Genomic DNA, 17,481 nt, shown 5'->3' with positions numbered 1-17,481 from the left:
CTTGTGAAGGAGCAAAAGGGAGACGTTCCAGAGGGAAAAAACACCTCTTGCTCACAATGGGGTCATTCATGCTTTCCTCAAGGGAATGGGAGTTCAGGGCTCCAGCCACACAAACCTCTCAGCTTGGGGATCATAGAGGGAAGCCTCTAAGCCAGGCTTGGACACTTTCACTGGAACAAGGTCCTCATGTGCTATAGATAATCAATCATAGCCAACAGCACTACGCTTAAGCCCTAATGTAGCATGACGATCAAACGGCCAGCTCTGACACGCTGGTTTACACATGGAGAGCAAAGTTCATGGCAGAGCTGGGGGTCAACAAACACCACGATGAGACCACCAGAACTGGACACCAACGCTGTTGGGCTTAAGCCCATCGTACCTTCACAGTCAGCTGAATCAGTGTTGTACTTGAAGCCGGCTTCGCACAAGCATAAGAAAGAACCCTCAATGTTCAGACACTCTCCTCGAATGCACACGTCATCTCTGCTGCACTCATCAACATCTGTGATAGGAATAAAGGAAAAAGAAAGGAAAATAATTATGAGAGATAATAGCAGGAAGGGTGGACTGAGATAAAGTGCATCCGTAAAGTGTTCACATTGCTTCACCTTTTCATTCCATATTCCATTACATGAATCTCTTTGGTCAAAACACACAAACACCCTATTATGACATTGTCAGAGACTTTGCTCAACACTTTGTTGATCTCTGGCAGCAGACACAGCCTCAAAAGTGTTTTTGAATATGGTGCCAAAAGCTTAACAAAACTTTAGGCAGTTTATTCCATTCTTTTTTGCAGTTCTTCTCAAGGCCCATCAGGTTGGATAGGATTCATATATAGACAATCAGGTCACTCCCTAAATGTTCAATCAGATTCAGATCCAGATCTGGACTCCGACTTGGCCACTCCAGGACATTCATAGAGTAGTTCTGAAGCTGCTACTTTGAGATATTGGTCATGTGCCTCCTTGTCCTGCTGAGAAATTACCCGTCACCCCAGTCTGAGGTCAAGTGGGCTCAGCAGCAGGTATTGGCTTAGTGATGAGCCATGTCTGGTTTCCTTTAAAAATTATCAGACCAGAAGACTTTAGTTTCTCATGGTGTGAGAGTCCTTTAGATGTCTTTTGGCAAACTTCAGATGGGCTGCCATGTGCATTTACTATGGACCAGCTTTCATCTAGTCAATCTACTATAGATGCTTGATTTGTGGATTGCTGCAGAGATGGCTGTCCTTGTGGAAGGTTGTCCTCTGTCAACAGAGGAATGCTGGAACCATGACAGAATAACCATTGGGTTCTTAATCACGTACAACTAAGGTCCTTCTTCCCTGATTGCTCAGTTTAGACAGCCAGCCAGCTCTAGGCAGAGTTTTCCATTTATAAATGATGAAGGCTACAAAGCTAATTGGGACTTTCAAAGCAGCAGAAACTTTTCTGTAGCCTTCTCCAAATTTGTGCCTCAAGACATTCCTTTCTAAAGAAATTTGAAAAAAGTTAACCACTGTGAATACTTTGTAGAGACACTTTACAGAGTTATGATCATTTGTCCTCAATAAAAACAAGAGGAACATCTCATAGTCCATCCATAGTGAAATGAATTAAAGTTTGCCATGGACAGAGTGTGCTGAGCAAGAGCGAAGGACTGCTTTAAAATTGACACCTTCAGCCTCAACGGAAATTGGCAGCTGCTCATAGAAGCAAGCCAAATGCATTCAGGGGAAAAGTTTATTGCTCAGACATGAAAAACAATGAGCTATTTGGATAGTAAAACATGTGTTTGTACTTAATCTTAAGAACATTGTGCCAACTGTCGAGCATTTCTGCAGTAGCATCATACTAACGGTCTGTTTTTCTGCCAGGAGTACAAGTGCATTAAGTTCAATTCAGCTACCCTGAAATACCTCCCCATAACCAATTGTTTAAAAGCTTAAATGAATACGGCATGCACTTTGATGTTGAGTGTATGTAAACTTCTGACTGGCACTTTACAGGCTGAGAACAATTTTGTCATTTTGTTATCAATTTAAGATAAATGCCCTTCCTTACACAGTGCCCAAGATTATTCCCAGGGAGAGAGCAAGCAGGATTTGAACCAGGAACCTCTGTGTCTGGTGCCAACCTATTTTACCACTGCCGAGAGAACATTTCTCTCAGACTAAAAAAGAGTGGTACACACTTAAAGGGGCAATATTATGTGTTTTCCAGGTACATAGAAAAACTTTATAGTGCAATCAAGTAACTACCTCATAGGAGAAAAAAAATCTAATGTTATTACGTTTTTTAAACAAAATCACCCTTGGCCAAGTCAGTGGCACGACTGAGAATTTCTATAAACTAAAAGTTACTTAGGTATTTAATCTGTGTTTTTTTGGAGGTTGTATCAAAAATAGAAAATCAAGACTAAAAAGAGAAGCATTATGTATTTTCCAGGCACATCGTGCCATTTTATAGCGCAATCTAGTAACTATGTTCAGTTGTTATACAAATTTATATAAACTTTGATATATTTATGAATATATCAAATATGACTTAAAAGGAATTAGACTTGGTAATTTAATGCCTTGAAAATGGGCCTCTGTGTCTTTAACAAAGTCCTGCTCTTCAGGAAGAATCAAGAATTGATTCTTCAGGAAGTCATCACAACATCACCTCTCTATTATCCCTTTTTACCAGCGTTGCACTGAGAAGTGCCTCGTATGATGAGCTCAGCAGATGTGTGGTTTCACCAGGTGTTTGCTAATTGCTGCTGGCTAGTCTGAAGGAGCTGAATGGGGAAGTCGTGGGGGAGGAGTGCTCTGTGAAGCAAAAGTTCAGAAGCTTGGAAACTGCAACTCTGAGCAGGAGCTTTGTCGCTTGGTCCCCCCACATGCTTTGCACAGCTTAATGGTTGCCATGAGAGATTTAAGGATTTCTCAAACATGCATGATCAAGCAACACTCCAGGTATATTTTGTTGAGGGAATAACATTATGCAAACCTCAAAAAAGCAGATTTTACATAATACTGCCCCTTTAGCTATAGATGGATGCCGCATAATGACATATTGAGTAAAGCACTTGGGGTGAGAATAATGAATAGAGAGAATTAATCATCTGGGTAAAAATTTTTTTAAATCTTAACGGTTGGTATATTATGACTACAGAAATGAAAAGGTAAACATCTAAAGCAGAAATAAGGAAAAACAAATAAAATAAACCGTTAAAACAAACATGCTGTAACTCCATGGGAATAGAGTTATTTATTTGGCTTCAAATTTTTCAAACGTTTATGGTGCAACTTGCTAATCTGGATCAAATTAAAATGGGTTTCAGTCTGTTGTCAGCTTTTTATTATACATTTTCCATTTTGGGACCAAGAATCATATTGGTATTACATTCCAAAGCCTATCTTTCATTCAAATGACCTCACAAACCCTTGTCCTCCCCTTTTCCTCCCCCTGTAGGTTCATGTCAGAGGGGTCTGGCTTTCATTGTGTCAGCACTGTACACACCGTGGCAGACTGCAAGAAAATATACGACACCCGCTGATTTATAGGATAATTAGGCCCCAGTATTTGCTGTGGCAGCAAGCCAAAGTACCTGACACAGTCTGGGCAATTTGCTCACAGTGTTTAGAGGATACCGAAGCTGCTGTGTGGCAAACACTTTGGTAGAAAGATGTCCGCATTTTAGGACCAACTATAGATCTCCACTGTAAGTAAATCTTGGAAAATATCATGCTGGACCTCGCCTGTGTTTTTAGGGAGGTACATGCCTCAGGTCATGTCTGGATGTTGCAAGGCTAGATAATTTTACATTTAGTTAACTCCACTTGTTTCTTGCAAGACCCACCAGAAAAAATATTGATCCAATTCTAACATCCTGTCCATTAATTTCATGGTCTTTTTACAGCAAAAGCTTCAATTTGCTGAAAATTTATTTTCAGTTGACAATCAGGCTCCATTTGTTTCCTATCTTATGACCAGTGGGTTACTGGGTGCGGCTGGAAAAACATCAAACTGATGTCCAAACGGGGACAGTTGATGAAGCCATGGCCCATTACACTCAGCCTCTGCACCCAGAGCTATTTGGTGAGAAGAACCAGTCTGCACTTAATCAGAAAACACATGCGAGTTTGCATAATGCCTTTACGAACTATACAAACCTTCAAACATTTTGTCATAAAACAAACTTCAAGGCATTTTACTGACATTTTATGTGACATTCCAACACGAGGTAGAAAACAATAACTAAACTGCATGCCAGATACATTTTAGCTTTGCACTTCAAGCATAGCTAAAATACTTTAAAAAACATGCATCATTGTCATTCCGTTTCACAATTACGCACTAACATGTGCTGATCTCTCACAGAAAATTCCACTGAAATTCATGTAGGGCTGTGGATACAATATGAAAAAAAATTATCTTTACATTACTCAATACTTACTTTTAAAAAGGAACTGCATGTTAAAAACTGAATTAAGCTAAATCTCCTAAAAAATATAAACATATAACCATCTCAGGTCATCTGTTAATCTGCCTCACCCTGTTACATAAAGCTAATAAAATTTGAATGATGATGTCCCGTTACCTTGGCAGCCAGGGCGTTCATCGGTAGTGGTAAATCCATCAGGACACATACATCTGTAGGAACCCTCCGTATTCAAACAGTTTCCTTCTCCACAAATTCCCGCCATGGTTAAACACTCGTTGATGTCTGTCACAAACAAGCACAAGTCGACTCACACAGCTGTGTCAACATGCCAGCTTGTGGTAGCCCAGGAGGAAGAACAAACCACTAATGGTATATGTCAAATGTATAAATACCCCTGCAAGATGTCCCATCTCCCAACTCCAGTCCAGATGGGCACAAGCAGCTATAGGAGCCGATGGTGTTGGTGCACTGGCCTCCCAGACACAGGCTTGCATCCTCACATTCATCCACATCTGCATTTACATACGCAGAAACATGATCAGTGCAACAGTTACACAAGCTATGAATCATGTGATCACACTACAAATTTGCTTTTTCGTGTTAGAGAAAGAACTTCCAGACCACAGAGAACAAATCATCCATCATCGTCTTCAGCAGCGCCTTACCAGAGGAGGGGTCACATGCAGTGTCGGAACAGATGACTGTGAAAATGACTTCATGGGAATCATAAATTTCAATGACCACAGTGAGAAACCCCACTGTTTTGTACCTTCACACGAGAGGCCGTTGGGCGCTACGCTGAAGCCCGGATCGCAGGACATGCAGGAGAAGGAGCCCTCCGTATTAACACAAACACCTGCGAGGCAAACACCTGCAGCCTGGCACTCGTCGATATCTTAGAGAAAGTAAGAGAAGAAAGGGTTAGACATAGGTTATCATCAGAAGAAAATTCCCCAAAGAGTCTGGTTTTTGTCTTATCTCCTTAAAGAATATTACTGAATACGTGTGACTCAGCTTAAAATGCTGCCATACAGTAAGCACAGTCTTCTTTATTAGATTGCACTGACAGTGGGTTTATGAAAAAGAGTGGACAGATGAGTATGTGGAATGGTCATTAAATTTGAAGTACCAAGTTATTACAGGTGACACATAATTACTAAAAGCACAAACAGTCACCAGCTTGCTGATATGTGACCACTCGAGTCTCTGTAGAGAAACAGGCTGTATTTCTTTAAAGTAGCATGGACCATTGATAAAGGGCAAATATCATTAGATTGTTTAGACATTAAAACCAACGAATAATGAATAAAACATAGATAAATCAAAATCTCAATTTCAAAGCATATCGCTAGTTTTAAAAGCATAACAAAAAGACATTGTAGGCAATCTTTTCTACAGGAAGTGAGCAGTGGATATGGATGAGGATGTGACATTCAGATCCTTGATGTCTGATGGGAAATGGTGGTAAATAGGACACAAAAAAAACAACAAAAAAAAAACTTTTTCAAGGAGAACAGATGCTTAGCCACTTGTTGGCAACATAGAAAAAGGGCAGTTTGCTTTGAGGAATAAAACCAAGATTAAGACATCTTGGACATAAATCAGTGAAATGAATTTCCAGAGTTGGCTGGACTAGAGCAAAAATGACAACATCTATGTGATTGCTGCCAGAAACATAATGTTTCAAATGGGTTTATGTCTTACATGGGTATTCCAAGCTGTGTTTATGTACAGGCAGACTGAGCTTGCCACAGAGAGCTTTATAATATCTCTTTAGCATGCTGGTATTTTAGGTATCTAAGCTACTGCCTTCAGGAATTTCTCCTAACTTTGTCCACCTCACTAGATAAATCGCCAAACAAATCAACATTTTATAAACTATATTTTGAGTTGGAGACATTTCTATTCCTCCTTTTGTCTTAAACTTTCCCGTATGCACTGATGAACTATGTTCAGACATTCCAAATTAAACATCTCTCGATTTTACTCGTGGAAACAAAAGGACTGAAAAGAAAAACACACAACAGATGACAGCATGTGCCCTTTTTGTCACTGAGATGGTTCTGCTTGCCCATAACAGGGTACCTCAAAGCATTGCAATAAAAGGGGGAGGTGGTGGAATTCATGTTAAATTAAACCTTTAATATTTTCCATGGCACCAGACACATCCATTAAAATCCCATAAAAGACTCACTTGGACTTTGTTTAGTGAAATCATTTCCCTTGCAAAGACACATATCAGTGGGGGATCTTCCTCTCAGGCTACATCCACACTCTGGTATATATGAGTAACTCGGAGCGTGTTTGAACCTCGTTTATATAATCATTCCTCTTTTCCTCCCAATGAAGTCATGACACATCTAACCTCACAGGATTTGTCAGAGCTGCCATTGTGTCGCATTGATCTTACAAATTATGTCAAGACAAATCACAGAGTGCTGTAAGTATCTCTAATCATTTTCCATGGCTGAAACCTGATTGGGTTGACTGTGTTTTGCCTTCACAGGTGTGTGTCTGTCTTCAGACAGTTGGAAACCAGCTCTGCAGCTCCTGCAGGTGTAAAATCCTGGGGTGTTAACGCACAGTTGGCCAGGACACAAGTTACCCTCTGAGCATTCATCCACATCTGGACACAAATACACACCATAGGACAAGATGACCATCTTTGGCTTCAATTAAATGAAGACTGCCAGTTGTAATCAATTATAACGTGGATTTCTTTTGAGCGGCGCTATCTGCAAGAAGCCTTACATCATCTTGTTCTATTTGAGGTTTAGTCCACTGAGCAGAGATCAGATGAGGGATGCCAAACGATGAAAAAGTCCAGTCTCCAGCAATGATGTTATGCATGGGAGTTACTGGTTTAAAATGATGGTATTTTGGCACCTTGCTGTCACACCTGATGCTTCATAAACATAACCTAACTCAGGTCCCAAAATAGGAACAGATTTTGACAAACTTGTCCTTTGCTGAAACCCAAAGGAATGTTTGAATAAAAACAGCAGAAGCAAACAGTAACAACTTCAACTCTGCTTTCACAGTTTTGTCCATTGTCAGAAACTGTGAAACCAGGTTGGCAGGTGACACACGTGAACGAACCCTCCGTGTTTGTACATTTTCCCTGGGGACAGGTGGTTGCCACTGCACACTCATTGATATCTGTTGTGAGATAATTCACACATTTAAAATTTCTAAAACATAGAAGAGAAAAATCTAATTTATGTTGTTTTGGATGCCTATTAAATGAAAAGAGTGAGTAACGTAGTGATTGGATTTATGGGTAGATGGATTCCTGTATTAGAATGGACAAGTCAAAGCTTAGACATAAATCCAGTTGAGACATGTGGGTGGGCTTCGAAATTGATATTGCTATGAACACTCTTTATCCAATGTGACTGAGCTTCAGTTAGTTTACAACGGTAAATTGCCAAACCTTTCAGTTTCTAGATGCTCAAACTCCATAACACCAGAGGACATGCAGATATTATTGAGGGATTATGATTCTACAAAGTATTGATTCAGAAAGTCTAAAATCAAACATTGTTTGTCAAGCATGTAGCATTTTACTTCCACTTCACATATATATACCACTTAGTATTGATCTGTCACATAAAATACCAACAAGAGTTATTCTGGTATAATCAGAACCCTTTCTATGGGTGTAAATACTTTTTGTCTTCAGAGTTGAGAACAATATAATTACGAACGCATGAAGGAATATAAACTTTTTCACCGCCAAGATTAGCTCTATAATCAAGAGTACATTACACAGAAGTAATTTTTTAACAAGAATTGCTAAATAAACTAACCTTGACAGAGTTCCCCATCAAAAGACACTTGATACCCTGCAGGGCAGTTCTCACATGTATAAGACCCTTCTGAGTTTAGACAGATCCCATTGGAACAGGTAGTCAGGTACTGGCACTCATCGATATCTGAGGAGGAGCGACGCATAGACATGCATTCATGCTTACAGGGAGATTGAATAATATCTGTAGTAAAACCAGTTGAATAGCAACAAAACATTTATGATTACACAGTGAACAGATGGGGTGAGAAAAACTCTAACAACACTAATGGTTTCACTGAAAGACAAGCTGGAGATTGGACTTACCTTCACACCTCTGCCTGTCCTCAGACACTCTATAGCCAGCTTTGCATCGAGTGCAAATGAAGGATCCCTCTGTGTTGGCACACACCCCTCCAAAGCAAAAGCTTTCCTGTGCACACTCATCAATGTCTGGAAACGGAAAGAACAAATTCACAAGTAAGCCAATATATCATCAAAACACTGCAGTGTTCCTCCAACACTGCAAATTAGTGTAAATCGTTAGGCGGCTATTTCCTTACCTTCACATCTCAGCCCATTAGCGGATGGTCCAAAACCAGGCCCGCAGTTCTGGCAACTGTAGGAACCTGCTGTGTTGATACAAATCCCCACTGGGCACGCTGTACCACTCTCACACTCGTTGATGTCTAGAGGAAAGTAATAATGTGCAGACATTACGTTGCTGCTAGCAGCACTTCGCTAGGAGAGGCTCATGCATCGGTGATTTACACTCAATAGCTCCAAAAGATTTCTAACAGACCTTCACACGACTTGCTGTCTGACGAGACTTGGTAACCAAGGTTACAGGTGCACTTGTGGGTGCCGTCCAGATTGACACAGCGGCCATGGAGACAGATCCCCGGAAGCATGCATTCATCCACATCTGGAGGAAAAATACAGAGTCCCTTAGAAAACAGCTGCAAACTCTTTTGTAGCACTTTTATAAGCCTACAGTTGTGCCTGAGGGCTTCTGTAGTAGCACTGTCACAGAGCTCCAACTTGGAGGTTTAAATACCTCCTGACAGACAGTTACCTTGGCAAAAATTGTTTGATGAGAGCATGTAGCCTTGGAAACAGTTGCATGTATAGGAGCCCTCTGTGTTGACACACCGACCACGACCGCACGTGGTTTGGTTCAAGCATTCATTCGTATCTGAAAACAGAGGATTAATAAATGAAATAAATAAATTAATAAAATAAATTAAATTAATAAATAAATACATTTAATAAATAAATAAATCTGTTCATTTCACCAAAATTACACATTGTGATTCAAGTGTCAATTCCCAAACTAATAAAACAAACATGTAAACAGATCTGTTTTGAACTGTTTTGATTTTTTTAAAGAGACTATAAACCACCAGTGTTATTGCTCAGTAAAACACATGAGATTAACTCGTAAATATACTCACATTTATTAAATAATTAATTGGCTGTGATTATCCACATTGTTTGGTTCAGCTTTATTTATTACACACACCCTATAAAACATATAAAATCAAGAAATCATCTAAATGACATCTTTTTGATAACCTTAAGAAACCTCTAAGATCACAAAATGCAAAGCATCATGCACCAAGCTAAAGAAGTAAAAGAACAAATGAAAAACAAAGTCATTAACATCTCTTAGTCTGGGAATGGTTACAAAGTCATTTGTAAAGCTTTGGGACTCCAGTGAATCACAGTGAAAACTATTGCCTACAAATAGAGAAAGCATGGAGCAATAATGAACATTCCTAGGAATGGCTAACCAATCAGATTTACTCCAAGAGTGAATCAACTTTTCCAGGATACCAACAAACCCAAGAAAAGCATCTTTGTGTTGTTGTTGTTGTTGTGTTCAATAAGAACACAAAGACCTTTTTTTCTTCTTCCAGAAAAGCCTATTTAATGATCTCTAAGGCTTACGGGAAAATAATCTGTAATATGAGGAGACAAACTTGGAACACAGCAATTCAGAAGAACTTCACACTGACAGCCAAACATGGTGGTGGAAGCATGATGATCTGGGGCTGTTTTACTGCTACAGAACCACAAATTCTGCTCCCTGTCAGTGAATCCTGCTGGAGAATGGTAGGTTGCCTGGGTAAGACCTGGGCTTAAACCTGATCAAGAAGATGTGGTATGACCTTAAACATACTCCTACTGGGATAAGCAGTTCTTCAAAGAAGAGTGGGCCAGAATTTCTTGCTATTTCTGAAAGACTTACTACTAGTTTTTGCCAACCCTTAAGAGCTGTTGTTACTGCCAGGTCAGAATGCATAATTTGGGTTTCCATCAGCTAAAACAGGTCTGTCCAAGACTGAACATTTGTTTTTCAAAAGAAGTTTGTGGATGGTTCAAGAGGAAAAGGGAAACAATAAAAACGTAACTACCCTGCAGAATAACTGCAAGCTGCACTCATTAAATTACATCAGCACACCGACCTCATTATAAGAACTTTTTACGATTGTACCACTTCAGAAAATGCATCTGTGTAACACCTTAATGTTGTAAACATATTATTTAATAGCAATATTTATAAAGTGTTAAAAGATAAATTTTTTTGGATTATATTATGCTATGCTGAGAGATGGAAAAAGGGTCCAAAGAGGAAGACAAATCAAGTAATTTCCCTGCAAAGAAAGAGAAGGAAGGATGTTCCTGAGATCTGATACAAACCTTGAAATGCAATGAAGACAAAGTAAAAGAGTCACAAAGCTGGTATTGTTGCCCCAACCACAGGCAGTGCCAGACGTCTGTCACTGTGACCCACCACTTTTCCCTGCAATCATCCAGCATCACTCAGACCCCCCTGATAAGCCCCAACAAGGGAAGGGAGCTGTTTTCCCTATCACACCAACAATTAGGTTTATCCTCGATTCGGCCAATTGGGCCTAAACTGCTGCTTTGTGCTGTCGTCAATTGACTGAAGCAAATACTGTTAACTGGGTGCTGGGGTTGGCTGGTTTATGTGACTCCCACAGGCTCACACATGCACTAAAGGCCCTGTTTGCACTGTCCCTGTCAATGTTCAGAGTTAAAATGTTTATACTTAACTAGGCCTGTCACAATAAATTATAATGTTGTTGTTTTGAGACCATTTTCAAGTAATATAATGGTAATGGCATAACAATGAAAGAACACATTCCTAAAGATCAATAAACTTTAAAAGCTAATAAACACTTAACACTGGATCTGGAAAACATTTTAAATATCCAAAATAAAGAAACAAAATGAGAAAAACAACAAGTAAAATGAATTCCAAAGTCTCTGTAAACAAAATTGCCCTTCAAAAAAAAAGAGCTAGTTGAGACCAATGCACCAGACTGAAGACCAGTTTTAGCAGAAAGAGGGAGAAAAGAGAAAACCACTAAATAATCTTGCACATGGATATTATTGAGCTCATTTTAATTTATCATGTGATTAGCTGATTTATTGTTTATTGCAACAGGCCTTCATTTAACAATCATCTACAGATTTCCTATCAATTACAATAAACAGCGACTGAAAAAATATTCACACTTTTGAACCGTTTCTTTTTTTTTGCTATATTACAACTACAAGCTTTAGTGTGTTTTATATTATAGATCAACGCAAAGAAAGACTTAATAGTCAAGTTGACTTTTTCTTACAAATATAAATCTGGAATTTGTGGTTTCGATATTTATTTTGCTCTGCCACACCTAATTAAAATGGAGTACAACCAGTTACCATCAAAAGTGACCTAAATATAGTAACTAGAGTAGACCTGTGTATAATTTATCTTATGATGAATATACGTTTCTGTTAAGACTCTGATTTGTTGGGAAAAATAATCATCTTATAGATGTTCACCTTAAAATATGTCTGAGCTGTTTTGCAAAATCGAAGCATCTAGAAGTGCACACTTTTCAGATATGTTTCCTTTTTCTTTCATCCATATTAACTACGTAATGTAACAAAGGAACTACATGTGCTATGTGGGACTACATATGCATTATTTCTTACACAAAATGAATGATGTTAATAAACTAGCCCAATAAAACAGCTTAGGTGTTGTTTTCTTTTAAACATGAGCAACATCTACTGATAAATGCATGACAAGGAATAGTTTTTACCTTTCATATTTTCCATCATTCATTTGGTCTATATTTTCATATTTCTGGAACATAGTTGGAGCTTAGGTTTCTAAGCAAATTAGAGGTGTGGAAGGTCATTGGGAGGGGAACGCCAACACCAGTAACGCCAGTCAGACTGTTATGTAATAACGCCGCTTTCAGGTTGGAAGCTCGAAGCGTGTTAGTTTTGAGAAAACACGCTCCATGTGTAGCCTGGCGTTCGTTCTAATCCCTGGTAGGAGCCTTAAACCGGATCGCAGACAGCATCGTGAGTGAGAGGGAAAGTTTGTTTACGTGCCATGACCTCTTTGCAGTAGGGACCTGACCTCCTGGCCCACTCGTACATCTCCTGTGACTACTCGCTTCTCTCACCTACCCCGACGGCGGTAACAAAGCACCGCTTGCCTCTGCTGGGCTTCACATTTACACTGGTCAAAGCTCTCCAACAATAATATGCTGTTTATTTAAGGTTCTGGCCAAGAGAAAATATTTGGACTCTCCCAAATTGAAGTATTATAAACAATCTTTTTATGGAACGGGTGATATGAAAAGGATCAGCAATAACATGCTGAATGAGTTTAAGCAATAACAGGCATACACAGAGGCTAGGAGGATGCATGGAATCACTAAACGAGCTAGGAAAGTGGGGGATTGCGATCAGTCCGTGCAATATAACCATCATTCACTGTGGTTTCGGGCTGTTATATGAGCTCAGGAATGTTCCACACAGGACTGAAAATATCCAATATAAACTCAGCTGAAGCATAAGATTTAATTTAATTTCAAATTTTCATGCACATCTGTAGTGAGAGGATCCCTCTGAGCAATAAACGGCAAAGCTGCAAATTCAATTCAGCTCGCGCTACTTGGTCAACTGCACTGTGTTACAAGGAGTCGAGAGCTTTTTAAGATCTTTTTCGCTTTTGTCAATGCCAACAAAGACCAGGAGTTACGTCATCGTAAACCAACATGGAAAGGAATTACTGCACCAGAGGGAAACCTGGTTTATTTCCACAAAGCAGTTTGAAATGCCCTGAGGAACCTGGAGGGAGGGGGCTGGTGGTGGTCCTGCTGGTTTGATGGGGTGTTAGGTTGCCTTACCTACACATCTCCCACCGATGGGCCTGAAGCCCGGGCCACAGGTCTGGCACTGGAAGGAGCCAAGAGTGTTGACGCAGATGCCGTTGGGACAGGAGCTGTGATCTCTGCACTCATCTACGTCTGCACAGGGAAAGAACCATAACATTGTTCGTTTTAGCTGTTACTACAACAAGCTTCCTCAAACAACGCATGGCATCAACGGAAGAAAACGGTAGTAAGGTCAGAAAGACAAATAAGTACACACATAATCCCCCAGAAACGGAGGGAGCTGAATGGCTCTCCTGGCTTCGAGCAGAGGAAAATACAAGACGTGTTTTGTTGCACGAAAAGGATTTGCTTGTGTTGACGAATTAACTCGACTTTGCGTGCGTGAGTTTGTGCTGATCCATGAAAATCACCTTCACACAGGCCTCGCCATGATTTGGAGTAGCCGTCGTTGCATTCGCAGGTGAAAGATCCCTCAGTGTTGACGCACTGGCCGTTCTGGCACTTGTTGGGCATGCTGCACTCGTTGATGTCTGCCAAATCAAGTAGAGCGGAAAAGAAAGTGGCTGTCATGTTCCAGGGCATTCATTATGAGAGGATGTTTTAAAAATGAACAGTGCTGACAGAAAAACTGAAGTGGGAGTTAACAGCTGACTTGGGTATGATGACTGGAAGCCTTATATAAGACTCTAGACTGGACTGTGTCTCACCTTGACAGAATTTCCTGTTCTGGGTAATCACCTGGCTGTAGCCGCTGTGGCACTGACATGTGTAGGAGCCATAGCTGTTTATGCAGTGGCCCTTACCCTCACATGGGTCCATTTCACACTCGTTCACGTCTATGAAGAGAAAAAGTGAAGGGGTCATTAGATTACAGTGGGAGGCAGTGAACACATTGCGCCCTGTAACTGGAGCGCTTCAACAATGAATCCAGGGCTGCAGCCAAGCCCTTTGTCAGAAAAACGACCAATACCTCAGTCGGCTGTTGACAGGCATCATGAAACGCGTCAACATAAACAAACAAATTCCTTTCATTTTTGGCTTGCTTGCATTCTCGAGGCTTCTACAAATCATGACTGTTTTGTAGAATTTACTCTCATTGTAATTTTGGTGGACAAAGCCAACAAGGCTTTATGCTGGTAAAAATCAAACATTTTAAATCCTACCCAGCACCATTTATAGTTGAATAGAAATGTTACTTTATTTCAGTAATTCAATTCAAAAAGTTAAGCTCAGGTATCATTTAGATTCGTGACAGAAAAAGTTATGTATCTTAAGTTTTTATTTCTGCACAATTTTTATGATTTGGGGAAATGAAACTTAAAATCCAATTTCTCAGGAAATTAGATTATTACAGAGGAGTAATAACGATTTTCTAAAAGGCTTTTTTATTATTGGAAACACAATCATGCTGATTTCACAGTTGTCCAGTCAAAAGTTATTGGCGCACCAACAAAGATAATTCCTTAACAAGCTGGTTTTTCAACGAGGGTTGTATTCAAGACAGTTGGGAGGAAGGAAAAGGAATGCTAGAACAAATGTGAGCAAGCAACACACATAACTGCTGCTTTGAAAGAATTGAAAAGAAAACTGCGTATTGGGGGACTGTGGCTTTTATGAAAATACCTGCTTAAAGATTGTTATTTTCAAAAGGTGCTTTTAATCTGAGCAGCAAGCTTCATCAGAACTAATTTATTGACTATGACTGGATATTATTTTGTGTTGTGAATCTGTAATAACTGAGTAACGTATCCAAATATTCAGATCTATAGCGATGTAGCCGTACCTCTCTCTCTGTTACTCACCAATGCAACTGTTCTGCAATACACTGAGCTTGAACCCTGGATCACAGTCGCAAGTGTATCCATTCTGCACAGGAACACATTTTCCATGCCCACATATATTTGGTGAAGTAGCACACTTGTTAAGGCCTATGAAAAAAACAAAAGATGTACATGGTCGTTACCCAGAAAACAGACAAGAACATTTCTGACCCGACATTAATGGGGTTGTAAAAAATTAAAAAGCGCATTCCAGAAACAGATGCCGTGCTCTGCGGGTAACTATTTTGCTAGTTTATAAGTGGAGTCTTGGATGAGAAGAGTGGTTTTACAACGGTGTAGTGTTCTAACAGGTGGTGTGAAGCTTTTACAAAGAGTTAAGAGCAAAGAAACATGCACGACCGAGCCTGACGTTAGCTTCATTCTTTTCATCCAAAACGAGCAAGATAAAACCAAGACATAACTTGTCTCCTGGCAGAGGAGAAAAGCACTATCTCTGCATGACATCTGTAATTCTTCTTACTCCTGTAATCGGTCTGTCGATCACAATTTTTCTTCCGCAAAATAAACTTCTTCCCACTTTCTTGTCTCTTCCTCCACTTTTAATAAATTTGGCCTCTGTCTGCTCGTGATGACAGACCCTTCCAAGAGGCACAATCTCTCTTGGTTTCTTGCTCCCCTACCCTCTGTGCAGCACATCAGCTCAAAGCCAACTTGGCTCTGAAATACGGGTCAAATAAAGCTCTCTCCGGCTTTACTTTGGGTAAGCTTACAAAAATGCCTTATAAGATGTCCCGCTGTCTGCCAGCTGTTGACATAAAACATAAAAAATGAAGAATTGGGCTCTTTTTTTAAATGGTAGCACTGCAGCCCTCCTCCCATCAGCATATTTAGATTTAAGATGTATGTACTGTTGTAAGACAGAGCTTTTTTTTTTTTACTGCTTTCTGTATTTTTATTTTTTTTACTTCATGTCTTACCAGTGACGGAAACTCCAGGGCTTGTTTCATTTAAATCTGGCCTCATGTTGAAATCAGGGGAGTCTGGAGAGCTCTCTACAAAAAATAAGAGGAGAGTCAAAAGGTTGTACAACATAACTATAACTGGATACCATTGTATGATAAATGTAGAAAATATCTACAAGATCATTCTTGCGTCGCAACATAAATTAATAAAGTAATAGCTTTACTGAAGGAGAAATAACTGATAAAATGTCAAATTAGGCTGACATTTTGTCTTTTATTGCATCCACCATTACAAGATATCTGTGACCTCACATCATCCATGTTTTATCAACATAATAATGATTCTTAAAAAAAATTATGAAGCTACGTTATAAAATCACACTAGAAATCAGAGGCAATATTTTCACATTTTACAAAATTTACATTTTTACACAAAGGACAGTATTGTCTAATGCAGCTTCCGGTCTGAAAGTAGACATTGTGCTTAATTATCAACAAGTCATATCAAAACAAAGAAACGATAAGATGCCAAGTTATATACCAAACATAAAGCCACCACATAAGGTACATATCAATGCTATGATATGTACCTTTATTATAAAGTGTTACTTTCTGTCTCTTACAATATCAGGTTGCTACTTATTTCTTGATGGTAAAAAAGTTGCTTATTATTTTTAATGTATAAAAACAATAAACTAAAATGAATCAAGATGACGCCTTCTATTTAGGTAAACTCCAGACTAATGTCAATGTTTTCACTGGCATGGAGGCAAAGACTGAGTCTGCCACCGCTGAGCAGGGGAAATTTATATCAAGCACATAACATGTCTGCACCTGACTCAAATACTAAATCAAACCAGGAGAGGCCTGAAACAACAGCTTGGTTTGGTTTCACCATTATGTTGGAGTGATTAAAACGAAAAAGGGGGGAAAAAAAATACCTGGATAATTTGGTGGCGATTCCGTCACAATGGGCGGCTAGAGAACAAACAAATATTAAAAGTTGAAGACAAGTGAGTGTGTTCAAATTCATGCCCGTCTCTGCTAAGTTGGTGTGTCTGTAGCTACCAAAATGTGGTCCGAATATGTTACATAATCATAACAAGCTTACACAGCATACGCATATTGTCCTCAGAAAAGCATTTCAAAACTATGTGCTAGAGGGTTGAAAGAGAGGAAAAAATTACCGGCATCAGAATTTCCAGATCTGCAAAAAATAAAAATAAAAAAAAATAGAGAAAGAAAGAAAAACAGGTTTATCAGTCTCAAATCGTGACTAAACAGGAACATTCCTGAATGTCTAATTACTGTTTAAAACACGTGAG

General features: G+C 39.4%; 1 protein-coding gene across 1 annotated transcript in view; it reads right to left on the bottom strand.

Moving 5' to 3' along the window:
• LOC103458496 (latent-transforming growth factor beta-binding protein 2) overlaps positions 1-17,481 on the bottom strand; it is a 104,325-nt gene that overhangs the window by 17,356 nt on the left and 69,488 nt on the right. Inside the window, exons 13-28 of the mRNA XM_008399342.2 lie at positions 17,344-17,363; positions 17,098-17,134; positions 16,172-16,246; positions 15,216-15,341; positions 14,121-14,249; positions 13,824-13,943; positions 13,426-13,545; positions 9,279-9,398; positions 9,006-9,128; positions 8,767-8,892; positions 8,531-8,656; positions 8,226-8,351; positions 5,186-5,311; positions 4,809-4,928; positions 4,573-4,698; positions 383-505 (exon numbers count right to left, since the gene is read on the bottom strand). Of these exons, the coding sequence (XP_008397564.1) occupies positions 383-505; positions 4,573-4,698; positions 4,809-4,928; positions 5,186-5,311; positions 8,226-8,351; positions 8,531-8,656; positions 8,767-8,892; positions 9,006-9,128; positions 9,279-9,398; positions 13,426-13,545; positions 13,824-13,943; positions 14,121-14,249; positions 15,216-15,341; positions 16,172-16,246; positions 17,098-17,134; positions 17,344-17,363 (1,743 nt within the window). The remainder of the gene's footprint in view (positions 1-382; positions 506-4,572; positions 4,699-4,808; positions 4,929-5,185; positions 5,312-8,225; positions 8,352-8,530; positions 8,657-8,766; positions 8,893-9,005; positions 9,129-9,278; positions 9,399-13,425; positions 13,546-13,823; positions 13,944-14,120; positions 14,250-15,215; positions 15,342-16,171; positions 16,247-17,097; positions 17,135-17,343; positions 17,364-17,481) is intronic.

This window comes from Poecilia reticulata, linkage group LG22, assembly GCF_000633615.1.
Source record: "Poecilia reticulata strain Guanapo linkage group LG22, Guppy_female_1.0+MT, whole genome shotgun sequence".
NCBI classification, from domain to species: Eukaryota; Metazoa; Chordata; class Actinopteri; order Cyprinodontiformes; family Poeciliidae; genus Poecilia; species Poecilia reticulata.
This window is presented reverse-complemented; position numbering and strand designations above follow the sequence as displayed.